The sequence below is a fragment of the Durio zibethinus genome, chromosome 14 (assembly GCF_047325235.1).
Source record: "Durio zibethinus cultivar Kanyao isolate XHJ-2024 chromosome 14, ASM4732523v1, whole genome shotgun sequence".
Lineage (NCBI taxonomy): Eukaryota > Viridiplantae > Streptophyta > Magnoliopsida > Malvales > Malvaceae > Durio > Durio zibethinus.
The window spans coordinates 18,162,396-18,177,792 of NC_143175.1; the positions used below are offsets into that span (position 1 = coordinate 18,162,396).

Sequence of the window (15,397 nt, forward strand, 5' to 3'; positions counted from 1 at the left end):
GTTGAGAATAAACATATTTAATAAATTTTTTCATACCATCATAGAAGTTTTGAGTAATATATCTATTAACATCTAAACAAGAGTACATCCAAGACGATCTTTATCCATTATTGAACCCAAATTGAATTAAAATATGAGTAAGTAATGTCATATAAAGTGTTAAACTTTTTTATTGATTGACCATATAAGCAATTATTGCTTTATTAAACAAAATTATCTAAATGATAATATGAAGTAATTATTAGTCTACTTTAACAAATAGACCATGAATGGCACAAAAAGTTTTACAAAAATTCATCATACATACTATAAGACAACACATTTACAATAAAATATTATTGATTTTAATAACAGAATTTTACCTTTGATCTTGGCTATCTTAGTGCAATTTCATTGGTTTTGCAAAAAATCTCTTTGATTAAGATACTTTTACGTACGAAGCTTATTGTACTTTCAAAGTCGGTAGAATGGAAAATAAAGCAAGTTAATATGATGAAAATAAATAAAAAATCATTTTCATTATAAAATAAACATCCACTTAAACCCATTTTCATAACACATATTCATAGATAGATTATGAAAAAAATAAAATAGAATAATTTAATTTATTTATATTAAGTTTGATCAACATAATAAAAGCACAATATTTCAATAATTAGTAATGTATAGATTTTACTAAACTATCAAATATACCAATTATTTCAAAATAAATATAAATCTTAATAATATATAAATTAATTCAAAATGAGATAACTGTTAGTAATATTTAAATTATAACCTCAAATCAACATAAATAATTTTAATTTCTATAATTATTATTAAAATTTAAAAAATATTAAATATAAAACATCCATCAAAATATATAAAAATCTTAATATACATCAAACCCAAATTAACCAATATAAATCTTATGCATTTAAAAGTTAATAATCTATAACAATACCCAACAAATATCAACAAAACTTTCACAAATAAAAAATAAATTACTCAACAAATAAAAAAAATTCCCCAACAATAATAAAAATAAATCCAAAAAAATTAACAATATTTAAGAAAAAATCTAACAAAAATATATAACCAACAAATTTCAACAAATATATAACCAAAACCCAAATAAATTTCAATAAATATAAAACCAACAAAAACTCAACAAATTGGTAACCAAAACCCAAACAAATTTTAACAAATAAATAACTAACAAAAACTCAACACATTGATATCCAAAATTCAAACAAATTTCAATAAATTTATAACAAAAAATTAAATTCTAAACTTAATAAATATACTACATAAAATATAACATAAAACAAAATATTTTTAAAAAACTTACCAGATGAGAGGAGCTATAATATCGATCGACACACTTAGACAGTTGAGAGGAGCAACGGCAAGGTGGAGAGAGGGGTAGAATGCGAAAAGGGAGGGGAAAATGAATTAGAGATTTAGGAATAGAAATTAGGGGAAAAATAGATTTGGCTGATGGGAGGGTTTGAAATTTTTAGTTTTAGCGATTGAATTTTGGTTGGTAATATCATTTTTTATGCAAATTTTTTATCTACTGATTTTTTTATTGCTAAATCCATCGATAACTTTTAGGGAAGGATTTATCAATTAAAAAATTTATCGATAAAATTGGTGATAATTCGCATCACACTTTTAATGATGGATTTAATTTTCTCGATAAATTTTGTCAATAATCTGTTGATAAAAGTGTTTTTTATTTTAAATTTTGATGGTTATTTTATTAATAATCTGTAAGTAATTAGTAATAAAAAATTTCATCAATAAAATTTCATTGTAATAAATAAAATTTTTGGTAGTGAAGATTAGTTTTAAACACGAAGGGAGTTTATGTAATTACAGTTAGTCAAAATTTCTTTTGTTGATACATTAATTAATCAACATTTATTACATAGATATGACATAAACGCTTTATTTTTGGCCAATTAATATATTATAAGAGGATTACTTACCGTATATGCATGTGAAATTCAAAATCAATACTATAAATATGGTCTATTTAAGTAAAATAATAAATGATCATCATCACCAACTACAATAGTCAAAGTAGGCATTCCATATCAATAAAGCTTGAAAACCATTTGAAAAGTCATTTTCTTTGCTTTGCTAACACTTTTTTCATCTTCAAAATAAAAAAATAATAATAAAAAATGATAAGAATAAAATTATAGCGGTGGCCAAATTTAAAATCTTAGATCCATTTATTTGAATTTCTTTATTTAAAATTATCAAACACAAAAATTTAACATTTTACTAATTAAGATAAAAATTAAAATCAACACAAATTCATTAATTAACCAAAGGGTAGGATCCACTAAGAATCCCAGTAAAGAAAAAATATATATTTTGATTGTTTAAAGTATGGTGTGGTATCTTCCAATGTTAGCTTTAAGTGTCACTCTTTTATTGGCTTTATAATAATCTTCCAACCAATCATCATTTGACAACTCATTCTATCAATTGAAATTCAGGCTCCTTAAGCGTAATTTATCATTTCAGTACAGAAGGCCCTGGGTCAACCAACGAGTTTCATCAGAAAGAAGATAAAAGAATCGTGGGGCTCAGATCATTCTTCTCCACAGATACACTATCCTGAAAATTTCTGATGTCCGTGGATACCTACCTTTGATTCCATCTCCACCGCCCACGTGTCCTTTCCATTTCCAACACGTAAACCCAACCCTTTATAAATCTTCCCTTCACTTCGCCCGCCCAAGTTTGGTGGTCTCATTCATAAGTTCAGTTATGTAACTGCAGCCGTCAAAAGTTTTCACTTCCCAAAATACCCTCGTCGTTGCTTCATATTTCCAGCCTCTACCTTTCTGCTAAATTGAATTAGAAAAGAAAAACCAAATCACACATAGCGAATCTCAAGCATTTTTTTCCTTTGGGGTGTGAGCGGAAAAAATGGTAGAGCCTGTGGCGCGTGAAAGCGACGAAGAGATGTCACTGCTGCCACATCAGAGCAATGGTGACGGGTCATGGCGTTTGAACTTCGATGGTTTCAAGTTATCTCCTGAACACAAGGACAAAAAGCCTCCTCGTAGCCTCCATGATTGCCTTGGGGTTTTAGGTTATTTCCGCTACTTGTTTTTCTTATTGAAGTTAAAAAGGATATTAATTTTAATTTATTAATAATGTTCTTCATTTTTTTGGGGTGTGTGAGATTTTGTTTATTTAGTTTTAGTTAGCAATATTCTATTCTTTTTTTTGCTTGGTTGTGAATTTACGTAAATGGGTTTTTTTTTGTTTATTTCTTATGAAAGTTTTTTTTATTTATTGTCTCTTGGATTCTTACTCCCCTTCTTTATAAACAAAATAAACTGCATGTATGTTTGTTGGTTTACTTTAAAGTGTATATATTGAAGTTATGAAATATCTAGCAGTTTATTTTTGTTAGCTCTACTTTGGAAAGAATAGAGATTTTAGCTCCTTAGGATTAACCATGCACATGGGGTTTATTATATCTTGTTTCTTTTGCTTTTGAGATTACTAAGCATTCTCTGTCATTTTCGTACACTATGCATATGTTATGTTGGACTAACATGTTCTTTACATTTTTGTACATAATAGTTTTTCTGTGAGTGGAAAACCAAGCGAGTGGACAAAATCCTTTAGTTGGAATCCAAGATTTTATGCATAGCTTAGTTTGTTGTCTAAGCGTCTACCAAACAATGCTTTTTGGTGAACGGGCCACAGATGCTGAATGATGCTTCAAGTGAAACACCCCCGGCAAATGAAAGAACTTAGTTACAAGAATGCATCTTGATGGTTTCAGGTCCAGAAGATAACGTGGCTGAATACTATCAGCAGCAGGTAGAAATGCTTGAGGGTTTTAATGAAATGGATGCCTTAGCTGAGCGTGGTTTTATTCCTGGAATGTCAAAGGTTTGAGTCACCGTGATGCCTTATGTTCTCTCTAGATAATACGATTAGTGTACTTGAAGAAGTATTTAACTGAATTTGTTGCTCTGATTGGCAGGAAGAGCGGGAAAAGTTGGCTAGAAGCGAGACATTAGCCATTAGAATTTCCAATATTGCAAACATGGTTCTTTTTGCTGCTAAAGTTTATGCTTCAGTCAGAAGTGGTTCCTTAGCTATAATTGCATCCACATTAGACTCTCTTCTTGATCTTCTGTCTGGTTTCATCCTCTGGTTTACTGCATTCTCCATGTCAACACCAAACCCATATCAGTACCCAATTGGGAAGAAAAGAATGCAGCCACTGGTTGGTATTCTTGATGTACCTTCTTGTAGTAATCAAATTCCTAGATAAGTTTTAGTGCATGATCAATGAAGTAGCATTTCCTAGCTAAGGGCATCTGACTGCTCTACTGTTATTGTTCATTTTTGTCATTTTGCTAACTGACCTTTTCTTTAATAGCAATTATTTGACAAGGAATGCATTCTGCATTTATAACACAATATTGGCAAACATTGTAAGTTAAATTTCCAATCTACATGTTCTAAGGATGGTTCTAAATCTTTGAGTTTTTTTTTTTTCTTTTTCTATTAATAACAGACATTAATTAATCCATTTGATTACTTGTCTCGAGTCACCATGTATATGAGTTATTATGAGCAAGTGTTTAGTAACTTCGTCACACTCCTACAAGAGGAGGATAATACCACATCTACTGGTTCTGAAGTAGCATTTGATATGGTTTGACATTCTGAAAGCAAACTCTTGATAGTCCATTAGTTAACAATATATTGAAAAATTGTTATCTCCTGTATTATACTGGTAAGATGCTGGAGTATAAGCATAGTGGTTGGCTTGTAACATATTTAAGCAGGTTTTATACCTTAGGCTTAGGATGTGGTTTATTTTCTGAAGCCATCCAAGAGTCTTAACTTATAATCAATTCTAAATCTTAGTTGTTCTTGTTACTTTTTTGCTAAGTCATAAAACATGTTGATATGGTGGATGTTTTGATTATGTCTCTGTAACATTGATATGGAGACATGAAACCTTGCCTCAAAAGCACGCTTTGACATAGCATAGAGTGAAAGGCTAGTGATTAGATAGGGATCCAGAAATACGTATGCATTTTAGACAAAGGTATACAGATACAAATGCATCATTGTATTTTATGTGTGCATATCTATATGCATTCTACTGGTGCATAGCCATGGAAGTAGGCATATTTGTTGGTGTGTCTCTGTTTGAAATGAAGTTTATGAGTGTTTAGTGTTATGAACTTTTGAAATGTAATAACACTCAAAACTTAAAACTGCTAAAAATTTTTGCAGGGTATCCTTGTTTTTGCTTCTGTCATGGCAACTCTTGGACTGCAGATAATCTTGGAGTCATTGCGAACAATGGTATCAGATGTGAGTCAACTTTGATTGTGCATTGAAGTTCTCTTCTCCATTCAATAAATCTTTTACTATATTAGGGGATGACTACTTATGTAGTTGGAATGATAATGACATCTTTCTTTGTTTGTCCAGGAGGACGAATTCAACCTGACAAAAGAGCAAGAGAGATGGGTTGTTGGCATTATGCTTGGAGTGACCCTGGTAAAGCTTCTCCTGGTGTTTTATTGCCACTCATTTTCCAATGAAATTGTCAAAGCTTATGCGCAGGATCACTTCTTTGATGTTATCACAAACATCATTGGCCTTGTTGCTGTGCTACTTGCTAATTACATTGACGATTGGATGGACCCTGTTGGAGCTATCGTTGTGTAAGTAAATCCCCTCTTCACTTACCTGGTCTCATTGTTTTCTTATAGGTTTTAGTCTGTACTGTGCTTGCTGGTGTGAATAATAAAGGAAATAATGTTCTTTTGATTGTCACTAGAACTGCTAACATTCGCTATAATATTATGGCTTGGATTTTATAAACGAGTCACAAATACTTTACAGATCAAGCCAAAGGCAATCATGTATAAGATTACTAGTTGAGGGCAAAGGTTTAGCGTTTTTGAACTGTCCTCTTGTGATTAATGTGGACTGTAAATGCTGGGCTAACTCTTTGAATGTTTGAAACCTGTTTAAATGTAGTATGGCAGGTAAGATTGTCATAACCTTCTTAAATAGACAATAAAAAATTTGATGCTTCATAGATTTTTAGGAATCATCAAATCAGTAAATTGCAATAAACTTTAAAAAAGTTAGCATGTACTTGTGGCTTACGAGATAAACTTGAATATTGCAGCTGGCTTTATACACCATCCGCACATGGTCAATGACGGTATTAGAGAATGTGAACTCACTGGTTGGAAGATCAGCTGCCCCAGAATATCTTCAGAAACTAACCTTTCTCTGTTGGAACCACCACAAGGCCATAAGACATATCGATACAGTTAGAGCTTACACCTTCGGGTCTCACTACTTTGTGGAGGTCGACATTGTACTCCCAGTAAACATGCCATTGCAAGAAGCTCATGATATCGGAGAATCTTTACAAGAAAAGCTCGAGCTACTGCCTGAGATTGAGCGTGCCTTTGTTCATCTGGATTATGAATACAGTCACAAACCTGAACATGCACAACTACATGCTTTGTAGGCAAAACCTAGGAAGTACGACGATCTATCTATGATATTTTATTTTGTAGCTTTTTTTTTTTTTCTTTTTGTTTCTACCAACAAAGTCTACTACTTTCGTGTTCTTGGAAAATTGAGCCTTTTGGTAAATATTAGTAATTGCTTGAATTTTAATATCTTCTATTTTTTTTTTAAAAAAAGAATATCCCAAAGAATTATGCATGCTGCAAATATAACTTTTTCTTTTCCATTTTCTTTTAGTTGAAACATGGGAAATATCTTTGCACCAACCGACCAACGTTAATATTGTACTACCGGTGGAGCTGGGTCATATATGGAAAGCGATGGGCGAAGCTTATTTGATTCTCAAACCATATATATATATATATATATATATATGTATATATATACACTTTATTATTTGTCAAAATAATTTATTTTGATAGTTAGAGTTTAGACTCTATTTCTATTCAACTATTTCAATTTTTTTTTGTCAAATTAATAATTCATTCATTTTAATCACTACCGAGAACATATGCAATCTTAATATTGTTTTTCACAACTTTCCAACGAGCATGGTTGCATGTAACCTTCAGGATTTATATAATTTTACTATTGCTATATATATATGTATGTATGTATGAGAGAAATTATCAAATATATTAGAACTTTACAAATAAGATTAATGAAATGACTTATATCTTTTAAAAAATATTTTTAAAAAATATTAAAAAATTTTATTAACAATGTATCAAATAATTATATATATCATTTTATAATCATTTAATCACAACCATAAATTGCATAAAAAGCATGTTAAATTTTGTATAGAAACGATATCACCCACAAACTAAGTCATAGATGATCGAAAATTTGTAATATATATTTAAATATAGATAAAATGAAATTTCACATAATGTACTATAAATTTGAGGTTTTCATTATAGTCATGGGTTTTTTGGGGTTAATAAGTAATTTACACCGATACTATATCACTTCTAAAGATTTGATATCCAAATAATAAAAATTTATAATTAAGTATATAAAATTGTATTATGTCCAAAATTTTATTTCAGTTATTAATTTAATTAATCAAATTAACGAAGTGGCTTAAATAGCCAGTAATAAGCTGTCCAATGCCAGTGGAATGCTGACTCATATAATAAATTAATTGGTATCGATTTCTAAATAAGCACTGCGGGATTTTAAATTTTTTTTCGGATATAATTGTGCTTTCGAATTTAATTTTTTTTTGGATAAAAAAATTATTTTTTAATAAATTTTAAAATTTTATTAAAATGATAAAATTTTTTAAAAGTAAGCATTCACGCCTAATAATAAAAATTATGATAACTTTATTTTGATTTGATTTTAAAATTTATCTAAGCGGTTAGATATCTAGACCCACATGTTGAGACAAACATTATTTCATACAAATTTGGAGATAAATCTGTAAGAAAAACTGAAACAAACCTTAAAGAAAGCTAGAAAGAAAAGTCATGTAACAATATTTTCAACATATTTAGAACAAATAAACCTAGTTGAAAAAAAAATAGGAAGTAATAAATAAGAAAGAATATCGATAGAAAGTAACAAATTAACATAACACATTAATTAATAACTATAATATCCAGCACTAACAGTCTTAGCAATTATATAAACAATTCACAAAAAGATTTACACAAAAAGAAATCAAAATTTGCGGAGAAAAATAATGAATCAACACTAACAAACTTTTAAATAGCCAAGACTTAATAATTGGACTTAGCAGCCACTGGAACAGAATCACTTGATTCTTGCTGTTTCATATACTTTTTGCAGAGTTCAAAGAATAATAAAAAATCATCTACTTCAGAGTCTTATAAACAATATTGAATTTGGGGGATTACTTTCAATTATTGTTATAGATTTCTAAACTAGTGATAAAAGGTCGTAATCACATTTGAGCTGAAGATAACCAAAAGAGAAAAAAGAACTGACCTATTGAGATATGTTTTCCAAAAAACTAAAAAAAAAAAATTATTTATAATATTTACTGTTTTTTATGTTATTAAGTATAGCACATACTATGTTCATTAATCTCCTCAGAGGTTGAAACTTTGTGGAAGGAGTGAGTTCTAGTGGGATACTAAGTCAACCTCAAGATCTCTTCAGGGAAAAGATCTTGCGGGCTAGATAGTCAATTGGTGGTAGTTTAGCAGCAATAAAAGGAAGGAGCAAAATAGTAGTAGGGTAAAGGTCATGGCTGATGATTTGGAAGTAGTTTGGAAAAATCTAAAATTGATCGAGGATGAGAATGAATGTATAGAGATTGGAACAAAGAAAGAGAATGGAAGCAAATCCCAAGCAGATTGCTGGTTAGTAGGAAAGCTGTTAACTGCAAGACCCTTCAACCGTGATGCAATGACAGGTACGTTTAGGGTTATTTGGAAATTGGTACAAGAGGTACAGATTTGCATCCTGGACGACAACCTTTTCTCGTTCAAGTTCATATCGAAGAAGGATAAAACGAGGGTGTTGGAGGAGGCGCCGTGGTCCTTTGAGAAAAAAACTTCTACTGTTTCAATATTACAACGGAGAGTCCGATTACCGGTTTGAAAGATCCATTTTCTTGATCAGAGTATATGACATCCCTCTCAAATGGATCAACCAGGAGGTGGCTGTTAGGGTTGGCAAAAAATTTTGAGTGGTTAAAGAAGTCGATGATAACATGGATTTTGTGGGATGGGGTAGGTTTTTTCGAATGAGAGTAAAGATAGACGTTACTAAGCCACTGAGAAGGTTTGTAGCGTTGGCAAAGCAAGGGGGAGACAACAACATCTGGGGTAAGCTTGAATACGAGAGGCTACCGGAATTTTGTTACGTCGATTGGTAACTGGACCACACCGAAGCTAACTGCCCACATGTTGACGAAGATGAGATGGAACCGGAACATGAAAAACAATACGACGATTGGTTGAGAGCATCTCCTATAAAAAAAAGGGCATAGACTACTCCAGAATGACGGGGTTAAGGGGATCAAACAAAACAAGAGAGGCATAGTTGTGAATAATACGAGGACAATACACAAGGATGGAGGCGGTGGAAGCGGAGGACGACCAACGATGGAGGAGGGGAGAGACAGAAACGGCCAATAGGGAGCCAAGCAAGTTAAAGAAGTCACGGCCAAAATCTCGGGTATAATTAGTATGGGATCACGGATCCACATTAATTTTGCCGAGATTACAGGAGACAATCGTGCAAAAGATAACAGGGGAGTTGAAACCACGTGGACGAAAAACCCAGACCAAGGTAACCTTGAGCAGGTAATGAGTTATGGGAAAAAAAAAAGGGATTTGACATGGAAATTGAAGTTAAGAGGGACCACATGCAGGGGACCACTTTGGATTGTCATGAAATAAAAAACCCTTCAACAGAACAGTCAATCACCATATGAGACATACAGAGAACATAGCTAAAGGAAGAGCTAGCTAGAAAAGGAAAGGAAGGACCCATGTAATGGGAATGAGCATGCTGGATACAAACCTAGGGAAAAGAACAGCAATTGAAATGGAAGGGGAGACTAATCGTGAAAAGGAGGAAGGGGTCACCGTGGGAAAAAGAACCAAGATGGATAATAACTTACAAGAAACAGTGGAAGCTGGGTGCACTACAAGAAAATGGCGTATTAATGGTAGTTTTATAACGGTTTTCATTTACAAATGTCGTTAACTTTCGTATTTTTATAAAATTTAAAGTGTTTATTATCAAAACGTCACTAAATATTTAAATAGCAACGTTGTTACTTATAAACATCACTAAAAACAAAAATTAACGGCATTTATCGACTAAAACGCCTTGAATAATCATTTCTAAAAAATTAAAGTTATTATTAAAGGCGTTTTTTTACAAAAAATGCCTTGAATAGTCATCTCATAAAAATGAATAGGAGATTATTGAAGGTGTTTTTTTATAGACAACGCTTTAAATAATCCTCGAATAAAAAATAGAAGTAATTGTTGAAGGCATTTTCTGCATAAAATGCCTTCAATAATTTCCCTAAAAAATTGTAGAGGATTATTAAAAGCGTTTTTGATCAAAAAATACATTTAATAATCCCTTTCATTTTTTATGAAGGGATTATTGAAGGTGTTTTGTGCAAAAAACGGTTTTAATAATCCTTTCTAATTTTTTATGAAGGATTATTGAAGGTATTTTAGGCAAAAAATACCTTGAATAATCTGCTCATAAAAAATAAAAAGCTATTATTGAAAGCGTTTTTTGTAAATAAAACACCTTCAATAATTTTCTTAAAAAATTGTAGAAGATTATTGAAAGCATTTTTAGTAAAAAGCGCCTTCAATAAATTTCATTGTCAATAAATTTATAAAAAAAATGGAGTAGCATTGTTGGTTAGAGTATATAGTCGTTAACCATAAGGTTATATGTTTGATCCTTACCTTTAGCATTTTATGGAGAAACACCTTCAATAATCCTTCAAAAAACTTAAAAAATGCTGAAGAGAGAAATTGAATCTACAACTTTATGATTAACAACTGTATGTTTTAACCGACAATGCTACTCCATTTTTAGCAAATTTATTGACAAAAAAATTTATTGAAGGTATTATTGACACTATAGAGGTTTTGGTTTTTAGTGACGTTTTTTTTACCGTTTAGCGACGTTTATTAACGCCACTATAAGGTTTGCGAAAAATGCCATGTAGAGTGCCGCCTATACACCCATCGCGATAAATAGCAATGTTTTCAAAAAAATACCTCAATATTAACGACGTTTATATTTGAAACGTCGTCATTTTAGCTGCATTTATATTTTTGAGACGCCGCTACTTTAAAGGCATTTGAATTTGAAAACAACTTAATATTAGCGACGCTTTTATCTTTTAATTGTTGCTAATTTAGTGGTATTTTTATGAGAAAAATACCATTGCATTGATGGCGTTTGTAACAGAAAATGTCACTACTTTAGATGCCTTTAAATATGAAAATGCCTCAATATTAACGATATTTGTATCTTGTAGGTACCGCTAGTTTAGTGAAATTGTTATGAGAAAAACGCTATCACTTTAATGGCGTTTCTATAAAAAAAGCCACCTAACTAGCGGTGTTTGCTGGAAAGAGCGTCGTTACTTATAATGGCATTTTATGCTACAAATATCATTAAATTATTCATTTAGCGGTATTACCCAATGCAAACGTTGTCATTATGTAAAATATATATATATATATATTTAAATTTCTTATAATAAATTTTATTTTCAGTAAAAAGCTTAAATTCAAAAACTAAAATTAATATTAACTTTATTCACGTTTAAATATACATCTAATTAATACAAAGTTTAATAATTAGTATAATAGCATTCAAATATTTTTAACATATTAACAAAATAAAAAATTAAAATGTATGAAATGGATGATTGCATACATTTTGTTGGCTACCAATTGATGAAAAAAAATTTTCACCTTGGTCACTAGCGTGCTCAAGAACCTACTGAATAATACCATATAATTTTTAACACTTCATTATATGTTTTTTTTATTTAAAAATTTAAATATTTACTAAATATAATACCTGAGTTGGTGGAGCACCAAAACCATTTCCTAAAAATTGTTGTTGCACAAAATTCATAAGATGATTGAATCAATCATGCAACAGTTGAAATTTTACACATGCTAGCTTCATTCTAGAACGTTCTTCTTCAATTTTGGCATGCTTTTGTTATCTTTTTGCTTCCATTTGCTGAAAACGTTGTTGCATAATTTGCAACTCCCCTTTCAATATTGAAATGTCTCGCGAAGACTGACTTGCTGAGAGTGTAAATTACGAAGAGTTATGTCTATAGTAGGCAGATGGTGTTGGACTTAATCCAAGGCCTTGGACCCGTTCATGCCTTTCTTTTTCAGCAATTTTTATGAATATCTGATTTTTCATTTCTTGTATGTTGAGAGAACCTTCAGATGCTACTTCAATCTCAGTAGCCATTTTCTTTTTCTCTTTCTCGTATGAATTTATCATATACAACTATCAAGTTTAATGATTAATTGATTATATGTTAAAAAGAGTAAATATTTACTTTATGTTAAAATAGATGATACAAATTATCACAATTTTTGTGTTTCGATATTCATGTAAAATCCATGTTTTTTTTGTGTGTGTTACATGAAAAAATTTCATACGTCCAATTATACCGCCCAGCTCATTCTCTTATACAAAAACATATGTTATTTGATAAGATACATATCAATCGCAACTTATTTATGCATATCAATCATGACAATCAAGTATTAAAATTTTGAAAAATTTTAATCTCGTTTATTTATATTTTGGTCCTGTAACAATACAATAGTCTTAAACATACGTAAAGAATAAAAGTATTTTGGGCTTTCACACATATCGATCATGGAAACTAAATTCAATTATTTTCTCTCGATTTAATATGAAGGATTGAAACCTTTCAATATGTTGAAAGGCATAAAAAATTTATTTGTATATTTGCCTTTTATATGCAAAAATATTCTTAAATAGATATAACTAACAACTTTTTCTCCCATATCAACCATAGAAATCAAGTTCAATCAATCGAACAAGCTTAATATCAAGTGTTGAAGCTATCGAAACTGTTAAAATACAACAATAACAACAATAAGATATTAAAGGCGTAAATATACGTAAATAGTAACTTTTTATACATATCATCTATGTAACTAAGTTTAAAACTTTCGATAAGTTTAATATCATGTATTGAAACAATCAAATCTATTAAAATAGAACAATAAATGTTAATATTCATATTTACCTTTTAACGGCAAAAAAAGTTCATTCATTGTAATAAGTTAATTATCATAAACTTACGATTTCTTTTTGCTTTCTTACAAAACTTTTTGATCCACTTGTGTGGCTATATTTCCGTTACTTTTTGCTACCAATCCCAATCGTTCTCTTTCCTATCATAAAAAATAATTACGTATATGATAGAAATATAAATATTACCAACTGAAACCATCAAACACTGTCATCATTTCATTATATTATACAAAGCTATAAACTAGTACCTCTCCTTTTTTTAAGAACCAAAATCTAATTAGTTGTTCATATTGTCACCTAATCACATTACGGGATAGATTTTGCATCATCGCCTCTATAGTAGCATTTCAATCAAAATACTTATTTTTCAAATTATGCTCATAATCTTTCTATCTTTTCCAATGACTTAAGCACAAATAGAGTTAGTATTTCAAATACAAATCTTGACGTAATAATACAATAAAAAAAGTTTGAATAAATAAACAAAATGTAAAATAAAAAATTTGAATATATCTAATTAATTATACTAATACCTCAATAAAGTTTAACATATCGGTCTTAACTTCTTCTGAAACATTATGCCATGTTTCATAATGAATAGGCAATTTCATTCTATTACGGGCTAGCATGTCTAGAAATCCAGCCAATAGTTAAGCCTCTTTATCAATTGGTTGCCTATCAAAGTTTACAGATACTATAATACGCTTGTTAAGAGGTAGTGCAAACAATTTCTTCAAAGTGGTTCGGCCTCTGGTCTTCTGTTGACCATTGTTATCAACTATAAAAAATATAAAATATATTTGTAAAATCGTAATACTTTTATCATTATACTCGAATTCTAAAATTGGAGTATATCATATCTGCATTCAAATTTAAAGCATAATCAATTGATGGGGTACTATCTAAATCTGAACATCTCGTATTGTCAGATCCAATATTAATTGAAGGGTTAGAAGTGACAGAGTTAGGTCAACAACACGTTCATTTACCTTCAAAAGATTCAATCTGTAGCTAATATCTACAGGTGCCGCAAATGGTTCTGAACTAATATCTTTGATATGTTTTTCTTTCAACCTACTTCTCTGCATTGTAGCTTACCTATATCATAAAAGCGAATATAGAAAAAATATTAGTTCAGAAGATAAATAAAGACATTGACAATTTAAGAAATCAAAACCTACGATATATAAAGAATATATCGATTTAATTAAATCAAAATATAATGTATGATTTAGAAGACAATAATTATACAATAGCGAATGTGACATTATTTACATATTATTATTTACTACATTATGTCTTAAACACTTGAATTACAAATTATAGATGCACAAAATCATGGTTCGTAAATGTCTTCAGTAACATATTCATGGACCCATTGAACGTAGGTACTGGAGATATTCTCATCTAAGTTTTGTTCAGCAAAAAGATAACATTCAATTCCATGTTCAATAGCATCTTTGGTATCTAACCCCATATCAAATAAATCTCTAGGTGTGTTTCGAAGAACAACAAACCAACCCAATTCTTTCGGACCTTCAGAGTAAAATACTTGTTTGACTTGAGATGAAAATACATAAGGTTCATCGATGAGTTATTGTCCAGTTTGAATTAATCGAAAAAAATTCACATGTGTAAATCCGTACTGATCTTTCTTAAGACCCTTTGTACTATTCATATTAGCCCAATCACACCGAAATAAGATAACTTTTCACTTGTCACAATAATCTAACTCAATGATGTCATTAATCATGCCATAATAGTCAACATTTTCCTCTAAAGGGTTTGTGTCCCTAGCACTAGCATAGCTAGTAGTTGATGAAGTCACAACAACTCTTGAATTTTATAAACTTCTAAATCTCTCAGGAGATTTTGTATGAAATCTAAATCCATTGATGATGAAACCTTTGTATCGTTTAACAATCTGGTTCGGATAATGTGAAAGACACTTTACCTCTTCACTAACAAGCCTTCCACTCAAAACCTATAAAAGTGAAATAAATATATACATGTTATTAATGTTATTTTTACTATAAGCATTCTATGTAGATAAAAAATAATAGGAAGTATGGTATTACTT

The 15,397-nt window shown here is 30.3% G+C and overlaps 1 protein-coding gene across 4 annotated transcripts; it reads left to right on the forward strand.

Annotated features, from left to right (window-relative positions):
- The first annotated feature begins 2,605 nt into the window (after positions 1–2,605).
- On the forward strand, positions 2,606–6,903 carry LOC111294197 (metal tolerance protein 11-like). Of its 4 annotated transcripts, XM_089743633.1 has the most exons (7): positions 2,606–3,094; positions 3,800–3,909; positions 4,004–4,249; positions 5,275–5,355; positions 5,476–5,709; positions 6,185–6,549; positions 6,775–6,903. In XM_089743633.1, the coding sequence occupies exons 1-6, from the start codon at positions 2,929–2,931 to the stop codon at positions 6,533–6,535; spliced, it is 1,188 nt and encodes a 395-aa protein (XP_089599759.1). In that variant the 5' UTR covers positions 2,606–2,928; the 3' UTR covers positions 6,536–6,549; positions 6,775–6,903. The 4 variants fall into 4 exon arrangements, with proteins under 4 accessions (XP_089599759.1, XP_089599758.1, XP_089599760.1 ...); XM_089743632.1 differs by lacking the exon at positions 6,775–6,903 and having other exon boundaries at positions 2,608–3,094; positions 6,185–6,689; XM_089743635.1 differs by lacking the exon at positions 6,775–6,903 and having other exon boundaries at positions 2,955–3,094; positions 3,595–3,909; positions 6,185–6,689.
- The last annotated feature ends 8,494 nt before the right edge of the window (positions 6,904–15,397 follow it).